Raw genomic sequence first — 19470 nt, 5'->3', positions numbered from 1 at the left:
TCGTCAGGATTGAGCCAGATGCTCTGGCCGTGAGCCGCTGTGTGGAGGGTCTGCAGCTGCATCGATGGCGCCCCTTCACTACTCCTCCCGGCCCACGAGACAGTCTAGCTCCTCCCTGGGGCCATATGCAATTAGGGCAGAGTTGCACACAACAGGTGGTAGAGGTCTTGCGACCCTCCCTGCCCCCTCATAGTCAACCAGTCCAGCTAATGGGATTCTTTTGCAAGAGGAAACAGCTGAACTCCCCAAGATGGTGGCTCCTTGGCTTAGAGGATAGTCACTTGTGTGTGTGTGTGTGTGTGTGTGTGTGTGTGTGTGCGTGTGTGTGTGCACACATATACATATGTGTGGAGGCCAAAGGTCAACCTCAGGTTCCTTAGTAGCTATTCGTGTTGTCTTTTGAGATAGGGTCTCTCACTGAGGCTTGAGGCACTCCACTTCAGCTAGGCTGGGCAGTCAGCTGAGCCCCAGGATTTCTGTGTCTGCCTCTCCAGCACTGGGATTACAAGGCTGTACCACCATTCCTGGGTTCTGGGGATCCAAACTACGCTTTTCAGCCTGCTGGCACGCACTTTACTGACCAGCTGAGCACCCCAACCCACCCCGCCCCCCTCATCATGTCTACACTCTTCTCATAGTGAGAAGTTTGACTTGAGTGCAGCATTGGCTTGTAAAATCACTTGGTTTGTTATTGCGAATCTCCCAGTGAGCCTGGAAAATGCAACAGGGCTTGGCTCCTTTCTGTGTGTGTACAACACACGCAAGTGTGGGGAGTGTGTCCACTAGGTGAGCAGGGGCACCGAGGAAGCCATGTCCCAGACTCTAGATAGACCCCACAGCCAACCACAAAGCAGCCCCGGTATCAAGCAGAGCAACAAGCCTGGCGTGCTTCCCCCTCCCCCGCCTTTCATTGCAGATGTCAGCAAGCACATTGGCTGAGCTATGGCCCCTACATCACTAACATCAATTCAGCCTTCTTTCGGCAGCAGATGTCACAACTGTGTTTGCCCCCCCCCCACTTTTTCTAAAGCTCAGAAGTTACTTGAAATGTGCATCCAAAAGCAAGTTGAAGTCTGTGATAACCATGGCTGGAGAGGAAGGTTTCCAGGATGGACATCAGGAGCCTGGGACATGTTCTTCCCAGAGAGGGAGGAAGCCACGCCTCTGGTACAGACCTTCGCAGGGGAGGTCCGCAAGGCCCAGCCATGCCCAGGGCTTAAAATCTGGCCATCCTCTTCTTCTACCTTTCATGGTGCTTGTTTCCAAGCTGTTTGGCCTGGAATCTGAGGAGACAACTGCCTTTTCATGTTTTATACATTTTATTCATACATTTCTCCAACTTTGAAATGACGAAAGCCCAAGTCTATGGTTTCCCATTACACAGCATCCTACAGATATGTATAGTCTACACAGAATACTATGCAGTTTCTTCTTCCCTGTCACACGAGATAACTGATGAGGGTTTCCACTTGTACTGTGCTGGCAACGCCACCAGCACTGTGGCTGTTGAGGCGACAGGGCAAAGGGATTGGGATGGGAGGGCGTGTGCTAAGGCATGTAAATAGATACACACAGAGAGAAAGAAAAGCAGGACATTTACAAAGAATCCGAACCTTTCCAACCCCTTCAGCTCCTCTTGCAAGCTAAGGCTTTGCTGTACCCTGCGAATACTTACAATCGGATACGGTGAACTATACAACAACCATTAACATCTCTCTCTTTTTATCACTGAGACAATACTTCAAAACCTTTTATAAAAAGGCAATAATACATACAGAAAGAAAGAACACATTGGCAAAGCTTTAAGCAAAACCACCCCAGAACAGAGTCTGAATGGTAATGCGCCTACACTGTACTGAAACACGATGCTGTGCTCTCAGCACCGCCTGCCTGCAGAGGACATCCCAGGCGACATCAAAGACTGGAAATCAACCCCTACCCCCCAGTTCTTGGTCTCTGCCAAACGAAAAATAAAGGCAAGGCCACTCACTGTTGAGGAATGCCTACTTCTGCTCCCAAGCACAAGGCCCTCTGCTGAGACTCTCTCTTGGGTCCAGAAAGCCTCACCCCTGGACCTTACTCTTTCACGTGCTATAGAGAATGGATTTAACTCCAAGCAGTAGCAAAGTGCTGAGTTCTTGCCCATACACAGAGCTGGAGTTGTGCTTGGAGGCTAGAAATGAGGTCTCCTGTGTGGCTGCAAACATCTCCTTCCATTTTTTTTTTTTTTTTTTGCTTGGTCCATTTGCACAGGTTCAACCAAGGGAGTTAATGAAGGGAGGGTCAGGTGACAGGTGGTGGAAGTCAGGATGCTCTCTCCTATCCCTCTAACAGCTAAGACTTGGGGATGCCTGCTCTGCCCCAGGGATGGTGCCCTTCTCTCCCTATAGCCGCTGCTGCTGTGGGCCAAGGGCACCAACAGGAAGTGTAGATGGGAAGGTTGGGACACTCTTTCTCCCCACCCCCACCCCCCGACTTCCTGGATGGATGTGATAGCTGACCTTCACTCTGTAAGCCAGGCAATCTGAGACTTCCCACAAGTTTAAGGCAAATGGACATGTGCAGTGCCCAAGCACAGTCAATTACACATTAGGCCTCACAAATATGGTCCTGTAGCCAGAAGTGCCACATAAGGAGGCAGATCCTATGTCTAAAGGGGCCAGAAAAGGGCAAGTGCCTCCAAACAAAAGCAGTGACGAGAAGAGCATGCAGCCCTTCTGAAAGCCATACTGAGAAGCAAGGCATCTTTCTAAAGGAACTAACCAGAGGCGCGAACAAGGAAGATGCACACAGGGGCTTCAGTGGGCCTAGGCATAGACAGCCCTCGTTAGGAGAATAGGCTGAGAAGGCGGCGCTCAGTTCAGACAGTCACCACTAGCTGCCCACCAGGCTGCTGACCCGAAACAAGGAGTGACGAGGGCTGCAAGGGACTTGTGTTTGGAATGCTAGTCAGTGTGCCCTCTATTCTTTCCAAGGTGACATTTTTACGAAGAATTCACTAACCAAGCAGTTTTCTCGACAGTGTTAGTGGCAAGTGAAGCTTAATTGTGCCCTGCGTAAGAAACTGACCTGAGATGCTAAAGGAACATCCCATCAGTGCGAGACAAGAGAATGCTTTGGGCTGCCTCATCCTTAAGGGGCGGGTCCATTCTGGGTAGTTCCTGGAGGGTGGCTCAATTGACTGAACTTTGGCGAAGAATAAACCGGTAGCCTTAATGAAGAGAATCCTGACTGAAAAACAAGAGAACTCTGGGATGAAAAGCTTGAGAAGATAACAGTAGCTTTAAAGGACGGCTTGGCCTGCCTGCTCCAGGCCTTGGACAGTGGGAAGGGGCCCTGTGGCTTCACTTATCCTGCCACCAATAGGACCAGCTGGGACTCTGCCTTCTGAATGCAAATAGCAAGAAGTAGGTCAACTGACTTCTTTGCCTTTCTGAAACCATCTCACCTGACAGGGGGTGCATCTAAAAATGTTATGATGTTCTCTCGACACTGGGAAACATCCAGATGAATTAAACTGAGTGACACTTTCCTTTTCAGTGTGCAGATAGGAATACGATGCATGTGAGAAATAATTACTGCCTTGTGACTAGAAAATCAGGCCACTGCGTCTTTTAAACAAAGAATGTAGGAGATCCAAACACTCCCTCTCCTGTTGTGGTGAGTGCGGATGGGGTGGCAGAGAGGACCTGACATATGATTCAACTGGCCACTGATTTAGTGATCTCTGATCGTTTGCTTTAGTCTTTAAAAGGGTGTGTGTGTGTGTGTGTATGTGTGTGTGTGTGTGTGTGTGTGTGTGTGTGTGTGTTTCTGCTGATGAAATGGAGGCAGTCAGGAAGCTTTTAGCAATAGCCTCTGCTGGCTCCAGGTACTACTGTACTCCTAGTACTTTGACTTCTGAAGTGTTTCCTCTCGAAGTCATAAACACACTGCTGTAGAGCTGTGCATTAGTGGCAAAGGACAGATGACCTGGGGGGAAATCGCTGCGTTCTAGGTGCGGGCTTTCCCCCACCCACACAAGGGCAGGAAGGATGCCTGCCTGGGCTCTTCTCTCGGAGTCCCCAGAAGGCCCCCCCAAGTGCCAGAGCACTTCTTCTCTCAGTCTGGGGTCACAGACATTGAAGCTGGCCTCACTTGGTGATGCTCTCTCTACCTGGAGGAATGCGGTAGATGGCTACAGATAGGCCTTCCCAGCATCTCTGGAGACGTGCTCTCAAGAGCACGGGGTGGTGGTGGGTGGGGTGGGGTGGGGTGGGGTGGGGGGGCCTGAGGGAGTCGACAGAGGGAGGGACAGTTCTGTTTGCCATGGTTAGTTGTGGTCTTCTTTGTGCTTTACTGGAAGAGGTAGAGCAGGTACCGAGCCACTGAACAGACAGAGTGGCTTTTGGTCAGTACTACTGCAATAATGGTGTCTGGCCTGCACCATTAGACCGAGGTCAGTACGACACAGCCCGAAGCAACTCCTGGAGTCTTCTCCCTCCACCTAGCAAGAGCCCACTGTTGAGCCTGTCTCTGGTGTGGTATCTGGTCACTCCACTGTGGGACCAAACACAAGTTGTTATTCTTACAATATCTTGTTGGTAAGTTGTGACCCATCTGGGCACTGATAAAGAATCGTCTACAAACAGAAACCAAATGATATCATGTAATAATAGTTGGGGAGGGTGGGATGTTGAGAATAGAAGGAGTATGAGCGCAAACATGCCTTCTCTGCTCAGTGCCCAAGAGGAGCTGTTCAGCCCAGAACTGGTTCTGAAATCCTGCCAAGGCACAAAGTGACGGAGGCCACCTGACCCACAGGCAGTGAAAGTGATGGTGTGTTTCCAAGGACCAGAGTCATGTCAATGCCTTGTTCTCGCACACCCTCTAGTGACCTCTGGCAAAGTCTGAGAATCCCAGTCTGGACCTCCTCTAGGGAATTGACAGCATGGCAGGGGATGAGATGGAGCCTGTTTCTACAGCAACAAGGACAGGTGACTCCCCTGTGCCAAGGGATAGAGCAAGAGGAAGGAGAGGCCACAGGCGGCCCTTCGACTCAGATGTGTTCCAAGCTGTGCTCTGGCAGGCTGCGTTGTTGCCCTGCCAACCGATACTCATTCCTGGGCCTTTCATGGGTCAGTGAGCATCTATCGAATTTTAAAACTGAAAAGATTAGCAGCTTGGAGACCCGAACAAATCTGTAACGAAATGAAGGACCCAAAGGCATTTAATTATTGAACACATACAATGAAGTATATTTAAAAAAAAAATTGGTCAGACTGTCCTGTTAGTTATCAATTTAAAGGAATTTACAGAGCTGTTATAGATTATTCTTTTGGAATAATTCAGTTTATAGCAAATGCCTAAACTGGTTTCTTCATTGCACAGTATATTCTCTTTAAGTGGGTGCTTAAAACAATTACATACAGATTAAAAATCCGCATTTCTTTGCTTAATTAAAACGTTAATACTCTTAGACAACACAGATCTGAAATGGCGAAACCAGCAATACCCCCTCCCCCTTACAACAAATTAAATTGAGACAAAATTACAAACACATTTCACTACGTGATTATTATTAATAAAAATCAGTTTCTTTTTTTTTTCTGTTTTATAAAGTTGCCCGAAATGCAAGGGATGTGCATAGGTTTACAACTTAGTCATAATAGCAATTTATTCTTATTCCCCTGGGTGTGCCCCGTGAACGGAATGTACTTGGCTGTAATTACAGATTGTTTTGTCCAACACAGACACACCGACAGCATAAACGCTCGCGACTGTCCACATGCATTAAGAGTCAAGACCCAACTTCAAATTTCTAAAAGGTTTACAGGGTGCTTCAAAGAGACAGTATCACAGTATCTGGATGTTACATAAAGGACTTAAAAAAAAGAGAGAGAAAAAAGGCCTTTAAAAATTTATGACTGTTTTGTAATCACTAGACTAATTATTTCAAATAAATAAAGGAAAGAAAGATATTCCAATCCATAAAATCAGACTCTAAAAAGAATGTAGTGTTCCACCCCCAGTCAAGGTAACAGAATCATTGTTTATTATTATTAAAATAGATTATAGAAAGCAGCATCTATTTTGTGCAGTTTTTAGGGGCCTTGGAAATAAAAAGCTATGATTTCCAAAAATATAACATTCCAAAGGATTGAATAATACATACATTTAAAGATACATTTTATTAAAGTTTAGGAGAACTGATTAAAAAAGATACTGTCTCTTTAAATTAGTGTGTAATTGTTTTTCTCCTCCTATCTATTCGGACATGACAATAATTGTAAATGTAGGTCACACTACAACTAGGTAGTCTCTAGGGACCACGACCTGCTGACACAAGGCCGATAACAAAGAGGCTTTTCCATGTAGGAGGCAGCTCCCAGTTTTATACTCAGCTAGCCAGGGAGAAGCCTAATAGACCCAGGAGACCGGGACCCACTGTGGGGCTGTGCACACGAGCTCGACAGCTTCCTCCAGATGTCTGATTGTCTCATCAATTTCATTGTTGATAATTGTGAGATCGAAGTAGTGTGCGTATGTTCTCTGTAAGACATCGGACTCCTTCTGCAGGCGCTGGAGGGATTCATCCTGCAGAGGGTGGCATGGGAGAGAGAAGTCACTTGTAGTCTTTCTACATTTCAGTTCCTCCTAGTGTCTGAACAGGTCAACACTAAACAATGCGGAGGCACGAGGCCAAGATGGCTGTGTCACAGAGGAGATGATGGTCCCTGTCCTGTAATGACAGGGTTGCAGAACTCCCACTGCCAACTGTGACTGGTTGACATGCAACAGGGGCCACTGTGAAAAACAGACAAAACCGACACTCCAGCGAACACACGCCCCCCACCCCCAGGCCTCGCTGGGCCTGTCTATCCCCGGAGCTCCCTGGAGGAGGCCACACAAAGCCTGGGGCTCCAGTGGCTACATTTCTTTCGTCATTCCTCTAAGCCAGGGTGGAGCGGAGCTACTAGTGTGGCTGGATTGAACTCTTAGGCTCCTTCCCGGGGATCTTGAAGTTCATGTGAGCCTCGTGTGTTTGGGCTAACAAGCCTTGTCTTTGCATAACAAATTAAGTTGTAGTTTCCCCTTCTGCTTAAAAGGTTTAGTGTGTTCCAGGAATGGCACATAATAGCCCTCATTTGACAGCAGTCCATGCCAGAGGCAAAGCTTTCTGGATGTTACAAATAATGGCTGGAATAAGCCATTTCCCAAAAACAATAGTACTGAGGAATGCCCCCAAATTGGTCTGTACTGGCAACAGTCAGGCAAATGTCACTGTTTGCTCGTACTCATGTCTCTTAAGAAAATGACTCCCAAGCCTTGAACCCTAAGAAGGCTTGCTAAAGGATGGACACCTCTGTACACAGCTGGCCTCATACCATCAGAACTCTCTCCATCAGGCTGAGCTAACACCAGGAGGGAATTTGAGGTCTCCAGCTTGTCCCATGAATATTGTTTTTCTTTTTGAGGCAGAGTCTCACTATGTAGCCCAGGCTGGCCTGGAAAACTTGGGATCCTCCTGTCTTAGCTTCTCAAGTGCTAGGATTAGAGGCACATGACATCACAGCCACCTTGAATGCTCTTTCAGTGCTCTCTCTCTCCTCTCTCTCTCTCTCTCTCTCTCTCTCTCTCTCTCTCTCTCTCTCTCTCTCTCTCTCTCTCTCTCTCTCTCTCTGACAGGGTTTCTCTGTGTAGCCCTGGCTGTCCTGGAACTAGCTCTGTAGACCAGACTGGCCTCGAACTCACAGAGATTCACCTGCCTCTGCCTCCTGAGTGCTGGGATTAAAGGCGTGCGCCACCACTGCCTGGCAGGTCAAATTTCTTACGCAGAATTCAAATTTGAACTTTGTGAGTAAAATTAACTATAAGTTTTCTGCTCTACCTGCCAAACACTAGGTAGTTGTAAACTATTGGTTGGAGTCTTACACACACACACACACACACACACACACACACACACACACACACACACTTCCCTCAGCCCTTGGGAGTAGACAGGGACAGGGTCTCTGTGTAGCCTAAGTGAGCCTTATTCCATATACATATATGTATACATGTTTATTTGATTACTGACCCCCTCCTCAGCCATTACATAAAACTTATGCTGCATGTTCTACCATTGCTGTGCCCTAGAGCTAAGCAGAGTGGCACACACACAGTACATGCTTAATAACTGCTATTGAAAGAACATGTGTTCCTTTGACCGAGGTCCTTTAGGATTTTGACAAATATTAAGTCTATTATACTAGGAAATGGGGCTCAGGGCAACAGAGTCTGATCCCTGGAGAATGTCAAAACTGTGATACCTTCAGAGACCAAGGAGTGCTGGGTGCCCAGCCTGGCTAAGGACCTCTCTTCCTTTTTCTCTCAGGGTACAGCTCTCTGGCAAGGGCATGAGCAGGGAGGAAATTCTATTCTAGCCCTGTGCAGGACAGACAGACACCAGAGCAGCCAGGGATTCAATATTCCTTATCTGGGTACTTTGACCAATCAAAGTCTACTGACTCAGTCATCCTCTACAGGAATTGCAAAGCAGGACACAGCACGCTTTGAGTCTCAGTGCTAACTCTCCCGATGACTGGTGACTAGGCCACTAGTCACCTTCTGAGGTCCTAAACACACCCATTCTGCTTGTAGCTGAACAGCATAGTATTTTCACTGTGGCTCAGTTTCACAAGAAACAGAGCCCCTTTTCAGCAAACATGTGTTCCCCGGAGCCAGGAGTGCTTCCTACCAGTCCCTGGAGGCACAGTTCCTAAGAAGTCACTCTATGTGCCATGGGGTTCTGTGTGCTCTGTTCCTGGGCCTGGACACCGCTAGCAGGCTCCGGTTTGTTCAGAAGGCTGGGCTGATGTAAACATTCCAGGAAATTTATGGCCAGACAGAGTTCTTTCCTGTATCTGCATCCTCTAAGGTGAGGCTCTGCCACCTTCCTTAGCAGCAGCTCGTCCCTCACATACAAGCAGGCTTAACTCAGTGAAAACAAGAGGCCTTTATTCTAAGAGCAAAAGCAAGGGTTTATGGGAACAAGATGTCTACATTCTACAGCTATTAAAAGACACAGGCTGTATTTCATCACCTCCTAGCTGGTACTTACAGGCAATTTTCTGCACCATTTTGGCAGCTATGGAAAATTAGTAAAAGGGCAGAACAGGCAAAAACAAAAACAAAAACAAAGCAAAGATGGTAATTCAAGAAAATACACAGTAACCAAGGAAAAACATTAACCACAATGAGGCTTCAAACACACACGGGAAAGTAGAATTTTACAAAGGAATATGCCTTTTGCCAATGAAATGACAAAGAACAGAGACTGAAGATATGAGCAAAAAGGTCAATCTAAATATTAAAGGTACACACAACATCCAAGCCTTGATCTAACCATCCTGCGAGTATGGGTCAGCATTCACTGGACATAGTCGAGAGTCTGCTGGTGGTTTCTAGAAGCTGCAAAATCATGCTCTTCAGGATAACTGCATACATAGTGGGGGCTTCCTAGCTCAGGACCACAGGAAGCAGATGTGGTTCCACTGTCAGCATATGCTGCTGCCCTTGCTTGCCAGGAAGAGAGAGCTTTTGCGAGGGCTCAGTAAGATCTGGGCCAGCCTGACTTGAATTGGCTTGAAAGCAGTCAGAATTGATTCCTTTTGTGGTGCTGGGGATAGAACCTAGGACAGTGTTATACTAGGTAACTGAGAAAGGAAGCTCCGGGCCCAGGGCAGCTCATTTCTAGGTTTGGTAGCCCCATCAAAGTCACAGATTCCTTATAGCCCCTCTTGGCTCTAGGGGCTTAACACAATCCTGCCAGGGAGGCAGTAGACTAGCAGTCCTGGAGGGCCGAGTCTGCTCGGAACACCTGGGTCCTTGGGAACTGAGGGGCTTCCGCTTGTACTTGCGAAGCAGATACACTGATTAAGGCTGCAGGCTGTCCTACTGACTGGTCTAGTCCACACCTATTCCTGGAGCAGACAGACCCTCTTGCTGCAAATGCAGACTGGTGTGCTTCAGACTGTGCTAGGGAGGAGGCTGGAATTGGTCTAACGTTCTGATCTCGGAAGAAACACCCTACTTATGCAGTCTAATTGCAAACATCGAACAAGGCCTTTGTGCCCTGGAAACCAGAGTGCCCAGGACAACGCAGAGCTTTGCTCAGGTGTCTTCAGTCCAAGCCATGTGCATTCCTTGGCACAGGGTGTGCTTCTCCGGAGCAGGGTGGGTTTGCTCTTACCTCATTTAACCCTGGAGTGATAGTCGGCGCCGCGATGAACACCACGAAGGGGGCAAACTCGGCAGTTCTCAGGACCTTCAGCGCCTGCGTGGGCGAGAGAGACGCTTAGAAGAAGAGCTCACCATGACACCGTGCAAAGGAGCCTACAAAACGGGACCTGGCCGAACAAGCCACGGCCCGGGCTCCTCAGGGTTTGGGCAAGGTATAATGAAATGTACCAACTTTGTAAGTAATGTAGATTGCTTTTCTCCTCAGGGTGGACAACAGCTCAGAAAAGAAGAGCTGAGAAAGTGGACATGTTTCTTATGACTCTCATGACTTGGCTGAGTTGAGTTTTTTTTGTAATAGTTAACACTGACTATGTTGGTTAATGTGTATTTAAACCTGGTGATTTGATAAAGCCTAGATTTGAGTTGATGGGAACCACATTCTAGGGAGGCTTAGATCTGCAGGCTGGCTTCACACTGATTGGGAACTCACTTTGTCATATATCCAACTGCCAATTGCTAACCAAAGAGAGCAAATCCTGTCCGCCATCACTGTGGGGCTGTAGTCACATTGACACAGGCCTTCTGATAAAAGGCCCCCTTCGGCCTCATGGGAGAAAGGGAGACCCTTGCCCAGGGCTGCAATCATGAAGTCCTTCCACAGAAGGAAGTACTTGTGTAGCTGTGGTCAATAACTTGACCCATGTGAAGACATGGCCCTCTGAGGTTACTTCTAGTACCTTTCCAAAATGTGGCAAATCTGTGCAAGTGACTTGTTTGCAGAGGTGTGCAGCAATTCTGTGAAGGCTCACTGTTTCTGTTCCTCCCCTGGGAGGCCATGATACTGTCAGAGGTAATCAATGCCCATCCCAGTACAGAGCTGACCACATGCAGGTACCTAATCCACACATGACGGACATGCGAGTGACTCATAGGCATCAGGAGTCTCTATTCTAGTTTTCGTGCCCGAGACAGGGTCTTAGCACAGGCTGGCCTCAGACTGGCACTCCTTCTGCACTGACTGGGGTTACATGTGTACACCACTGAGTCAGACTGCTTGCTGCTCTCTCCACGAGAGCCAAACGTCTATTCTGTCACCTATGTATTTTGTTTCGTAAATGATCTTGACTTCTGTTTGCTCTCCCCTATTTCTTCTGCTCCGTCCTTAGCCTGGTTTAGAGTGCTAGTCCTTACACTGATGCCCTGCCTCTAGTTTGGGGGCTTTGAAATCCATATTCCAAGCCACTGCTAGATGATCTTTCTGAAACACAAACTCCACCTTTCCCTCCTAACCCCTCAACAGCCCCCTCTGCTTGCAGGGAAACACATGCTCCGTTAGCAGAAGGGCTGGGACCCACGTTCAACTTCTGCTGCCTGGCTCTGCTCCACCCGCTGGGTGGGTCTGGCTTACTGAACAACTTTCAGTCCGAGAAAAGGCCCACCTCTTTCTGCTCCCTCTACCTGGCCTTCCCACCCTTTCCCATTGCCCTTTCTGTTTGGCTGAATAATCCTTCAGAACTCAGTTTCTGGAAAGTTTATTTTTTTTTTAAACATGATTTCACATAGGCAAGAATGACTTCAAACTTCTAATTCTCCTGCCTCCGTCTCCTGAGTGCTGGGACTACAGACATGCCCAGTTGTATGCAGTGGTGAGGGTTGAATCTAGGGCTTCATGCATGCTCGGCATGCATTCTATCAGCCGAGCTGGACCTTGAGCTCCGGATCCTCTCACACTGCTGATACCACACTGGCAGTTTCTTTGGAAAGTTTACCACTGGGCTCGGGAGCAATGTATTCCTGGAATACCCATCAATCACACTAGTTCTAGATTTTGGCCACATACGGTCTTTGGGTAGGTGAGGGGAACCTGGTTCACTGTCTTATCTGTCCAAATCTCTTCATCGGTCAAGACACATGTTCAGAGTCCCCTGCTAAGAATGCTTTCCAAGCCTGCCCATGTTCACTCTTGATAGAGGTAGCTGCCCATTTCTTTGCTCACCTGTTGTGACTGAACACATGATTCAAGTAAGTCTAATAAGGGTCTCCCTTACAAATGTCCACTTTGTCACTATTATCTTGGGTCTTTGTTTCTTCCTTCCTATGCCCCGGCAGCAAGGGAAAACATCAGACGGGCTATAAGGCTTTCTCATCATTTCCACTGGATGGACGGGGACACACACAACACACAACACACACACACACACACACACACACACACACACACACCCACACACACTTTCTGTCTGTGTGTCAACTAAGATGTGGAAACATCCTACTTGCTTTTCTCCCCGAGGTACCTCTGAGTGCCAGATGGAAGTGCACACACCTGGATGCTGAATGGAACTCACAGAGGACAACAACGGTCCCCCAGGTGGGAGATGCTGTTCTTCTTAGTCGCCCACCCTGCTATACAACCAAGCCTGTGAGTGCTTTCGAGTCTAGTCTGCCATCATGCTACTGCACAAACAAACTCGATCCTTGGAAAGCAGCAGCTTAGCTCCCAGTGGACTAGCCATACATACACTGTGTGCTGCCCTAAGTCTACAGCTGTGAATAAGGAGGACCATCCGACTCTTAACTACATGAAAGCCCCAAGGAAGGTCATGTTCATCACATTTCCAGAGGTTTTTTGTGCCTAAAAATCAGCTCTAGGTCCCTCCCCCACCCTGCAGCTGACAGAAAGCTTAGAACCAAATTTAATGCTTATCATAATAACTACAGTAGTTCCTGTGGTTAGCATATTTGTTCCCCTGTCTTTTTCATGTTTTTCTAGTTCTATCCTATAGTATCGCATTTTCCAAAATTCCACTGTGCCTCAGATCCCAAGCACGATTTTCTCGTCTCATTGGGCTTCAGTCTCAGCATCATCACCACACACCTCCTCGTTTGTTTCTGACAATGTCTATCCTCAGAGCCTGCTCTAGTTAGGGTTTTCAAGCAGGAGCCATTGTAGGTCCAGGCTCTTGGCTGAAGTTCAGAGTCACTTCAGGGACAGAAAATGCAACTGCTCATAAGGAGTCCCCTCCCTCAGGTGGCTACTATCAGAGTTAAAGATGAACTCCAAACCTCTGATTTGAGGTGAGATACAAATTTGTTAATAGTCACAAGTAAATCTATCTTTCTGAAAGGGAGGAGGGGAAGAAAGGGAGGGAGGGAGGGAGGAAAGGAGGGAGTGGAGGAAGAAAAGAAAGAAGGGGAGGGAGAGAGAGAGTCAGAGAGAAAACACACACTCTAGAAAAAGCACTGGAAACATACTGGATTAAAATAATCACTAGATTCGTACTAGATTAAACAAGTACCATTCATCTATGAGAGGTAATTTACGGAGGTGAATTCATTTTTATAGTTCATCTATGTATGGCCAAGAATTAATCTCAGGTTATCTTGCCAAGGAAAAAGAACTCATTTGACCCAAGGACCTCAGGTGTAGGTCTCATTAGACTAATGTGGTTTGCACAGTTCCGAAGTACACAGGGAAGCAGCTCAGTTATTCTTGTACACAAATGCAAGGGCTTCAGGAAGAGCACCGTGATAGCCAGAGAACAATGACCTCTGGCTCCTGTTTATGTTCTGGTACTGAGGATGGGACCTAGGACCCTCCTGCATGCTAAGCAGCGCCCCTACCAATGGGCTAGGCCACCGGCTTGGACTCTTCTTTTCAAGTTGAGGTTTCTACTAAGTTTGAAATTTATCTTTGGATACTTCTCTCTCTTTGGGCAAAGGCAAAGCTACAAACAATCTGCTACTGTTTTGGACATAGAATCTGGCTATATAGTTCAGGCTGCCCTTGAATTTATAATCCTCCTGCCTTAGCCTCCTGAGTGCTGGTATTACAGGCAGGCACAGCTGCTCCCAGCAACTAGTATCAACTTTGTAATGCTTCTGATTGGTAAATCAGAATACAGTTCAAGTTAAGAACCATTATATTAACTTCCAATTACCTATTAGTTATTACTCTACACTTTCTGTTTATTGGTATAGATTAGTTCCTCAAATTTTATTTCCATGAGAAAAGAGCTTTATACTATTTATTTTAGGTTTCATTACCCTATAGACTTTTCTAGATGTTGAAAGAAAAAAAATGAAGGTTAAACTGTAGTATTATGCATAAGGTGGGAGACCTAAAGGGTGCCCAAGGTTGCCTTGCCTACAATGGCACAAAAGGTTGGGATTGGTCATAGAAAAGTAAACAAACCCAACACAGTTCAAAGCTCACTTTGGCTGGAAAAGCTTGGTTGATCACAATTACAATAAGCCTGTTTTCTTCATCTATGGTGGTAGATACTGATAGAGTTCCTTGAGGTTACCAGAACCAGCAATATAGGAATATAATCTCTTGCTATTTTGAAAGCAGCCAGGGTACTGGTTTATTTTTTTTTCTAGCCTAGTATCGCTGCCATGGCCCTCTAGGTTGAAGTTGGACCACCACATCTTATCATTTAGTAGTGGTGCTTAAATTTAGCCTTAATTGTCTGAAATAAAATAAGATGGCAGAAAGCATTAGACATGTCCTAAAGGAGCTGAGCACCAGTGTTAGGTGGTTGGTCATACAATGGGCCACCTATGGGAGAAGTGGCTTCAGCTGTAGTAGCTGTTGAGCAGATTAAACAAGAAAAGCCACAAGGCACTTTCCCTCTTTTGGAGAGGCACATGCAGGAGGGAATTTCATCCTCACCAGCTTGCCTCCTTAACTGCATCTCAGCTCTTGGCACACATAGCCTGGCATATTAGTGCTTTGTACAAGTGTGTTGAATCAGACTGTCTGAGATACAGTGGAGGCCTTAATCTAAAGAGCTGGGGTGGGAAAGGGGCATGGAGGAAAACGTTTTAAGAACAAGGCCCTGCCTGAAAGTAAGTCATTCATGGCCACAGCCATCCTGAAAGTAGGAGAGAATGGGCTGAGGCCAGGGAGCCCCAGGGGAACCCTAGGGGAACCCTGTTAGTATGGACTCCACAGGTATCCCAGATTGTACTGCCATACATAGCATCCAGCTAGGAGTCTAGACTGGGCAGGAGAGCCTGGGACCAGAGTGGTCAACCAGTCCATACAGGGGCCAGATGGCCCTGGGCCATCTAAAGCAGAGGCCCAGGATGCTTAGGGCCTGCCCTCAGGGGCCAGTGGAACTGAGAGATCACAGTTGTGAGAGGAGGGGGAACAGGAAGCAAGAGAGGAGTGCAGGTGAGCTCATCCAGCAGTCAGGGCAGCAGGGGCCAGTGTGCCCGGCAGGAGGAGGTGCCGGGCCAAGTGCAATGGAGAAAGGATCTGCTGTGGACGTCCTGATGAGGCTGAGAGATGGGTCTCCCGCTCAGCAGTGCAGAGCAGTGCATGGCTGTGCAAGGGCAAGGGACAGGGGGAGCTGGGTGCTATGAGGGGAGCAGCAGCGGCAGCAGCGGTGGTGGTGGTGGTGGTGGTGGTGGTGGTGGCGGCGGCGGTGGCAGCAGCAGCAGCAGCAGGGAAGGCAGAAAGCCCTTGGAAGTGGCCTGAGGTAATGCAGAGGGATCTGAGGAGCCCTGCAGCCAGCATACTGCTAGAGACATTACTACCAGCAGAAAACGACGTTCAGGTGAAGACCAGTGTGGAACCCAAGGAGAGGATGTCGAAGACCAGGACCAGGATTGAGACTTTGCCTCTAGCCACCCCTGGCCAGAAGATTTTTCCAATCCCTAGTAAGGAGGGATTAGTAGTTAAACAAAGATCAATCTGCGTTACACATCATCATATTTAGTTCTATATAGGTCCAAGTTAACCTTTAAGTAAACTAGTGTTTACCCTATTATTGTACTCCTCCCTAGCCCCTAACCAGATCCTATTGTGATTTCCAAAGTTCTGAGTTCAAGAACCCAACTTGGTGCTATAATGGAAATGGATGAAGCTAGTGGCCATGGGTTAGAAACTGAGCCATCACGGCCCAGCTCACACAGACTGTAAATCTAATGATTTAGGGACGGCTATGAGACCCAGTCTCATGCAGTGACCTCTCAACAGGGATTTTCCCTGCCTGGGACAAGTATATAAGCCTCCTCGTGCTGAAGCAGAGCCTGTTCCGCCAGGGGCATTTCTCCGTATCTCAGCGGGTGGTATCCCCATTCTAGTCTAAGCGATGAAAGGCGAGGGGTAGAGATCCATCTAAAAATGGCACGTCTGAGTCCTAAGAGTCCCCACCAGCCTGTCCTGTAACTTCCTCTGATGTCTATCATTCCCAAGTCCCTTTCCTTGGGCTTTAAGACCCCCTTCTACTTGGCTTATGCTCAGACATGAAAAGTTAGCTTGTCAGCATTTCTGTTTTCCTTGTGTATGCTAAGCATGTGCCCACCTTACCGCTGACCTACAATGATGTCAATCCCTATATGAAGTCTTCAGCTTTATCTTTCTCAAGCTCCATCATTGCTATTGCTTCCCACATAAGACTTGGTTACAAATCATTAAATCAATCATCTTTGTACTAGCTCCTTTTTGAGTCCTCTCTAAGTTCTTTACTTCTCTCCTCAGGAAAGGAAATAGCAGAGGCTGAGAGCTACCTGGGCTCCTAATCCCTGCTTTGCCTAACCCTGGGTGAAAGCACTCACAATTGCATTAAGCTACGGCTGTTTCACATCCAGACCTCAGGATCAGTTTCTCCCAAATGGTCAATGGAAGATATTGGCAGATGCTCTACTGGTCCAGCATGGACTGTACCAGGAGATCAGGGGTGGGCTGCTGTGATAACAAACTGTCAGAGCCTCATCCTGAGGTAGGGCAAGTGTAGGATTTCTGGTAGGCACAGACCCAAATGGGTACTTCATTGAGCTTCTGATTATAAGTGGCAGAAAAGAACAATGTGCTTCTTAAATGCATGCTGTGTGTGCTGAGTTCAGTGACTGATCAGTTTATATCCTAGACTGTTGACTCAGGCAGTCTTGAGAACTGAAATTTTCCCGTGGCTTAGAAAATTATTTCCGTGACCCAAAACTTTCTGATGGCATTTTGTATTTTAGAATCTGAGCTTATCAGCATGCAGGCAAGATGGAGTGGGTTCAGGGTGGCTTGGACATTACCTGAGGCTCCACGTCCAGTATTGCAATCAGCCCCTGCTCGTGGATTTTCCGAATGGTCTCCAGTTTTGTCCCATACATTGCATCCTCATGGCTGCCGTACTCCAAGTACTCATTATTTGAGATGTCTTGCATCATTTGGTCATGAGATACAAAGTAGTAATTCTTGCCATTTTCTTCATCTTTCTTTGGAGGTCTGGTTGTATCTGTAAAGTTCCATTCATGAGAGGTTTAAATTGCTGGATTGATGGGTTACATTCCCAATGGACTTACTCAACTCAATCACTGTGTGTGTGTGTGTGTGTGTGTGTGTGTGTGTGTGTGTGTGTTGTGTACACATACGCACGCACGCGAGCATGCTAAGATCCAGGCCTCTCTGTATACTAGGCAAGCACTCTACCACTGAACTGTAAACTTAGCTCTTCAATTGTTTCTTAAAAGCTGATTAAACCAGGTATGATAGCACAGAGCTGCAATCCCATCACTTGGAGGTGGCAACAGAAGGATTACAAATCCAAGGTCAGCCTGGGATACAAGAGACCTTGTCTCAAGAGGAAAAAAAAAAAGCTGGTGATTCTTCAGAGTGTCTCATATCCTCTGTGTCCATCTCCAGTAATGTGCAGAATCAATTTAAAAACTGTATTTATCTGTGTACAGCAGCAGATCAGATTTCTTTGGTTGGTTTGTTGTTTGGTGAATATTTCAGTGTTTTGAGATGCATTCCACACTGCCCTGGGAGAAAAGACATGAAGTGACTGTGATGTTTTTGGAATGAAAAATGGCCCTGATAGAGTCAGGTGGCACTGTTTGGGGAGTTTGAGCCTTGCTAGAGGAAATATGTCACTTGGAACAGAATTTGAGACTCATAGCCTTGCTCCATTTCCACTTTTCTCTCTCTGCTTTGTGTTTGAGGCTGGAAATGTGATCTTTCAGCTTCTTGCTCCTGTTGCTGTGTCTGCCCTGCTATGATGGACTCTCACCCCCTGGAACGGTAAGACAAAACAAACTTTTTCCCTCTAAGTTACCCTGGTAATAGTATTTTATCACAACGACAGAAAAATAACTAATAGGGTGACGAAAGATTAACATAACTCAGTATCCCTTAGCTTACTTGGGTCCCATGCAGAAGGAAGGAAGAATGAAAGAATGTATAACTACACGTGGCTATTTACAGTTAAACGAATGAGTGAAACAGCTCAGTTTCTCCATCTTACTAGCCACATTTCAATGGCTGAAGAGCCACAAAGGACTACTCTATTGGACAGTTCAGATACTGAAACTTCCAGACAGTGTTAGTCCATACCACTTCACAAATGAGAATGTTGGTTGGAATAGAGTAAAAGGCATACCACACTGAAAACATCATAGTGGCCTTAAAGAGGTGTGGCTCTGATTAGTATAGAAGAACTACATCAAAGGTGAGGCAAGGAACTGGTGAACTGGTTTATAGGCCAAATGGTCCTTCAGAGATTTGTTTTTCATTTTTGAGACAAGGTTTTACTTTGTAGCCCTGGCTAGCCTGGTTCTTGGTATATCGCTCTGGCTGGACTCAAACCTGTAGCCAATCCTGGCTTCTCTCTGTTTTCCTAGCTGCCATGAGGTATTTTGCTCCGCTCTAAGCTCTTGCCATCATGGTATTCTGTCTCATCACTGACCCCCAGCAATGGAGCAAGCCAGCCACCCATGGACTGACATCTCTGAAGTGTGAGTGCCAAATCACTTTGTTCCTTTTGCTTTTTTTTCAGGTATTTGTCATATCAGCAAAAGTGTAACACGACTGGACACAGACACACACTTTTTGTCTTTTCTCCCTGCTTTTGTTCTCTCATCTTTCAACTTCCTCCCTTCTGTATTGCTTCCTCCCTTCCTTGAATAAAGACAAATTTATGTTACTCTTTGCTGAAAACATGGGCCAAAGTCAACTTTAAGAGGATGATTTCTCTAGTTACATCGAAAGCTGAAGTTAGCATACCTCATCTTCAGTTATTTCAGGAAATATTATATATTACATCAGGTAATGTACAGCACATGTACATCCAAATATTTAGGAGACTAGACATGGTTGATGTCATCAAAGGTAAGCTTTAAAACTAAGTTACTTAGCTGGATAGTGGTGGTGCACACCTTTAGTCCCAGCACTCTGGAGGCAGAAGCAGGAGGATCTCTGTGAGTTTGAGGCCAGCCTGGTCTACAAAGCGAGTTCCAGGACAGCCAAGGCTGTTACACAGAGAGACC

General features: G+C 46.8%; 1 protein-coding gene across 12 annotated transcripts in view; it reads right to left on the bottom strand.

Annotated features, from left to right (window-relative positions):
* Positions 1-2213: 2213 nt before the first annotated feature.
* Cask (calcium/calmodulin dependent serine protein kinase) overlaps positions 2214-19470 on the bottom strand; it is a 341951-nt gene continuing 324694 nt past the window's right edge. For all 12 annotated transcript variants that reach the window (XM_028875901.2, XM_028875900.2, XM_028875905.2 and 9 more), the window contains 3 exons: positions 17239-17441; positions 10217-10300; positions 2214-6576 (listed from right to left, as the gene is read on the bottom strand). In XM_028875901.2, coding sequence (XP_028731734.1) covers positions 6400-6576; positions 10217-10300; positions 17239-17441 — 464 coding nt within the window. In that variant the 3' untranslated portion in view covers positions 2214-6399. The remainder of the gene's footprint in view (positions 6577-10216; positions 10301-17238; positions 17442-19470) is intronic.

This window comes from Peromyscus leucopus, chromosome X, assembly GCF_004664715.2.
Source record: "Peromyscus leucopus breed LL Stock chromosome X, UCI_PerLeu_2.1, whole genome shotgun sequence".
NCBI classification, from domain to species: Eukaryota; Metazoa; Chordata; class Mammalia; order Rodentia; family Cricetidae; genus Peromyscus; species Peromyscus leucopus.
Note: the sequence above shows the minus strand (reverse complement) of the source record. Positions and strands in the feature narration are given on the sequence as shown.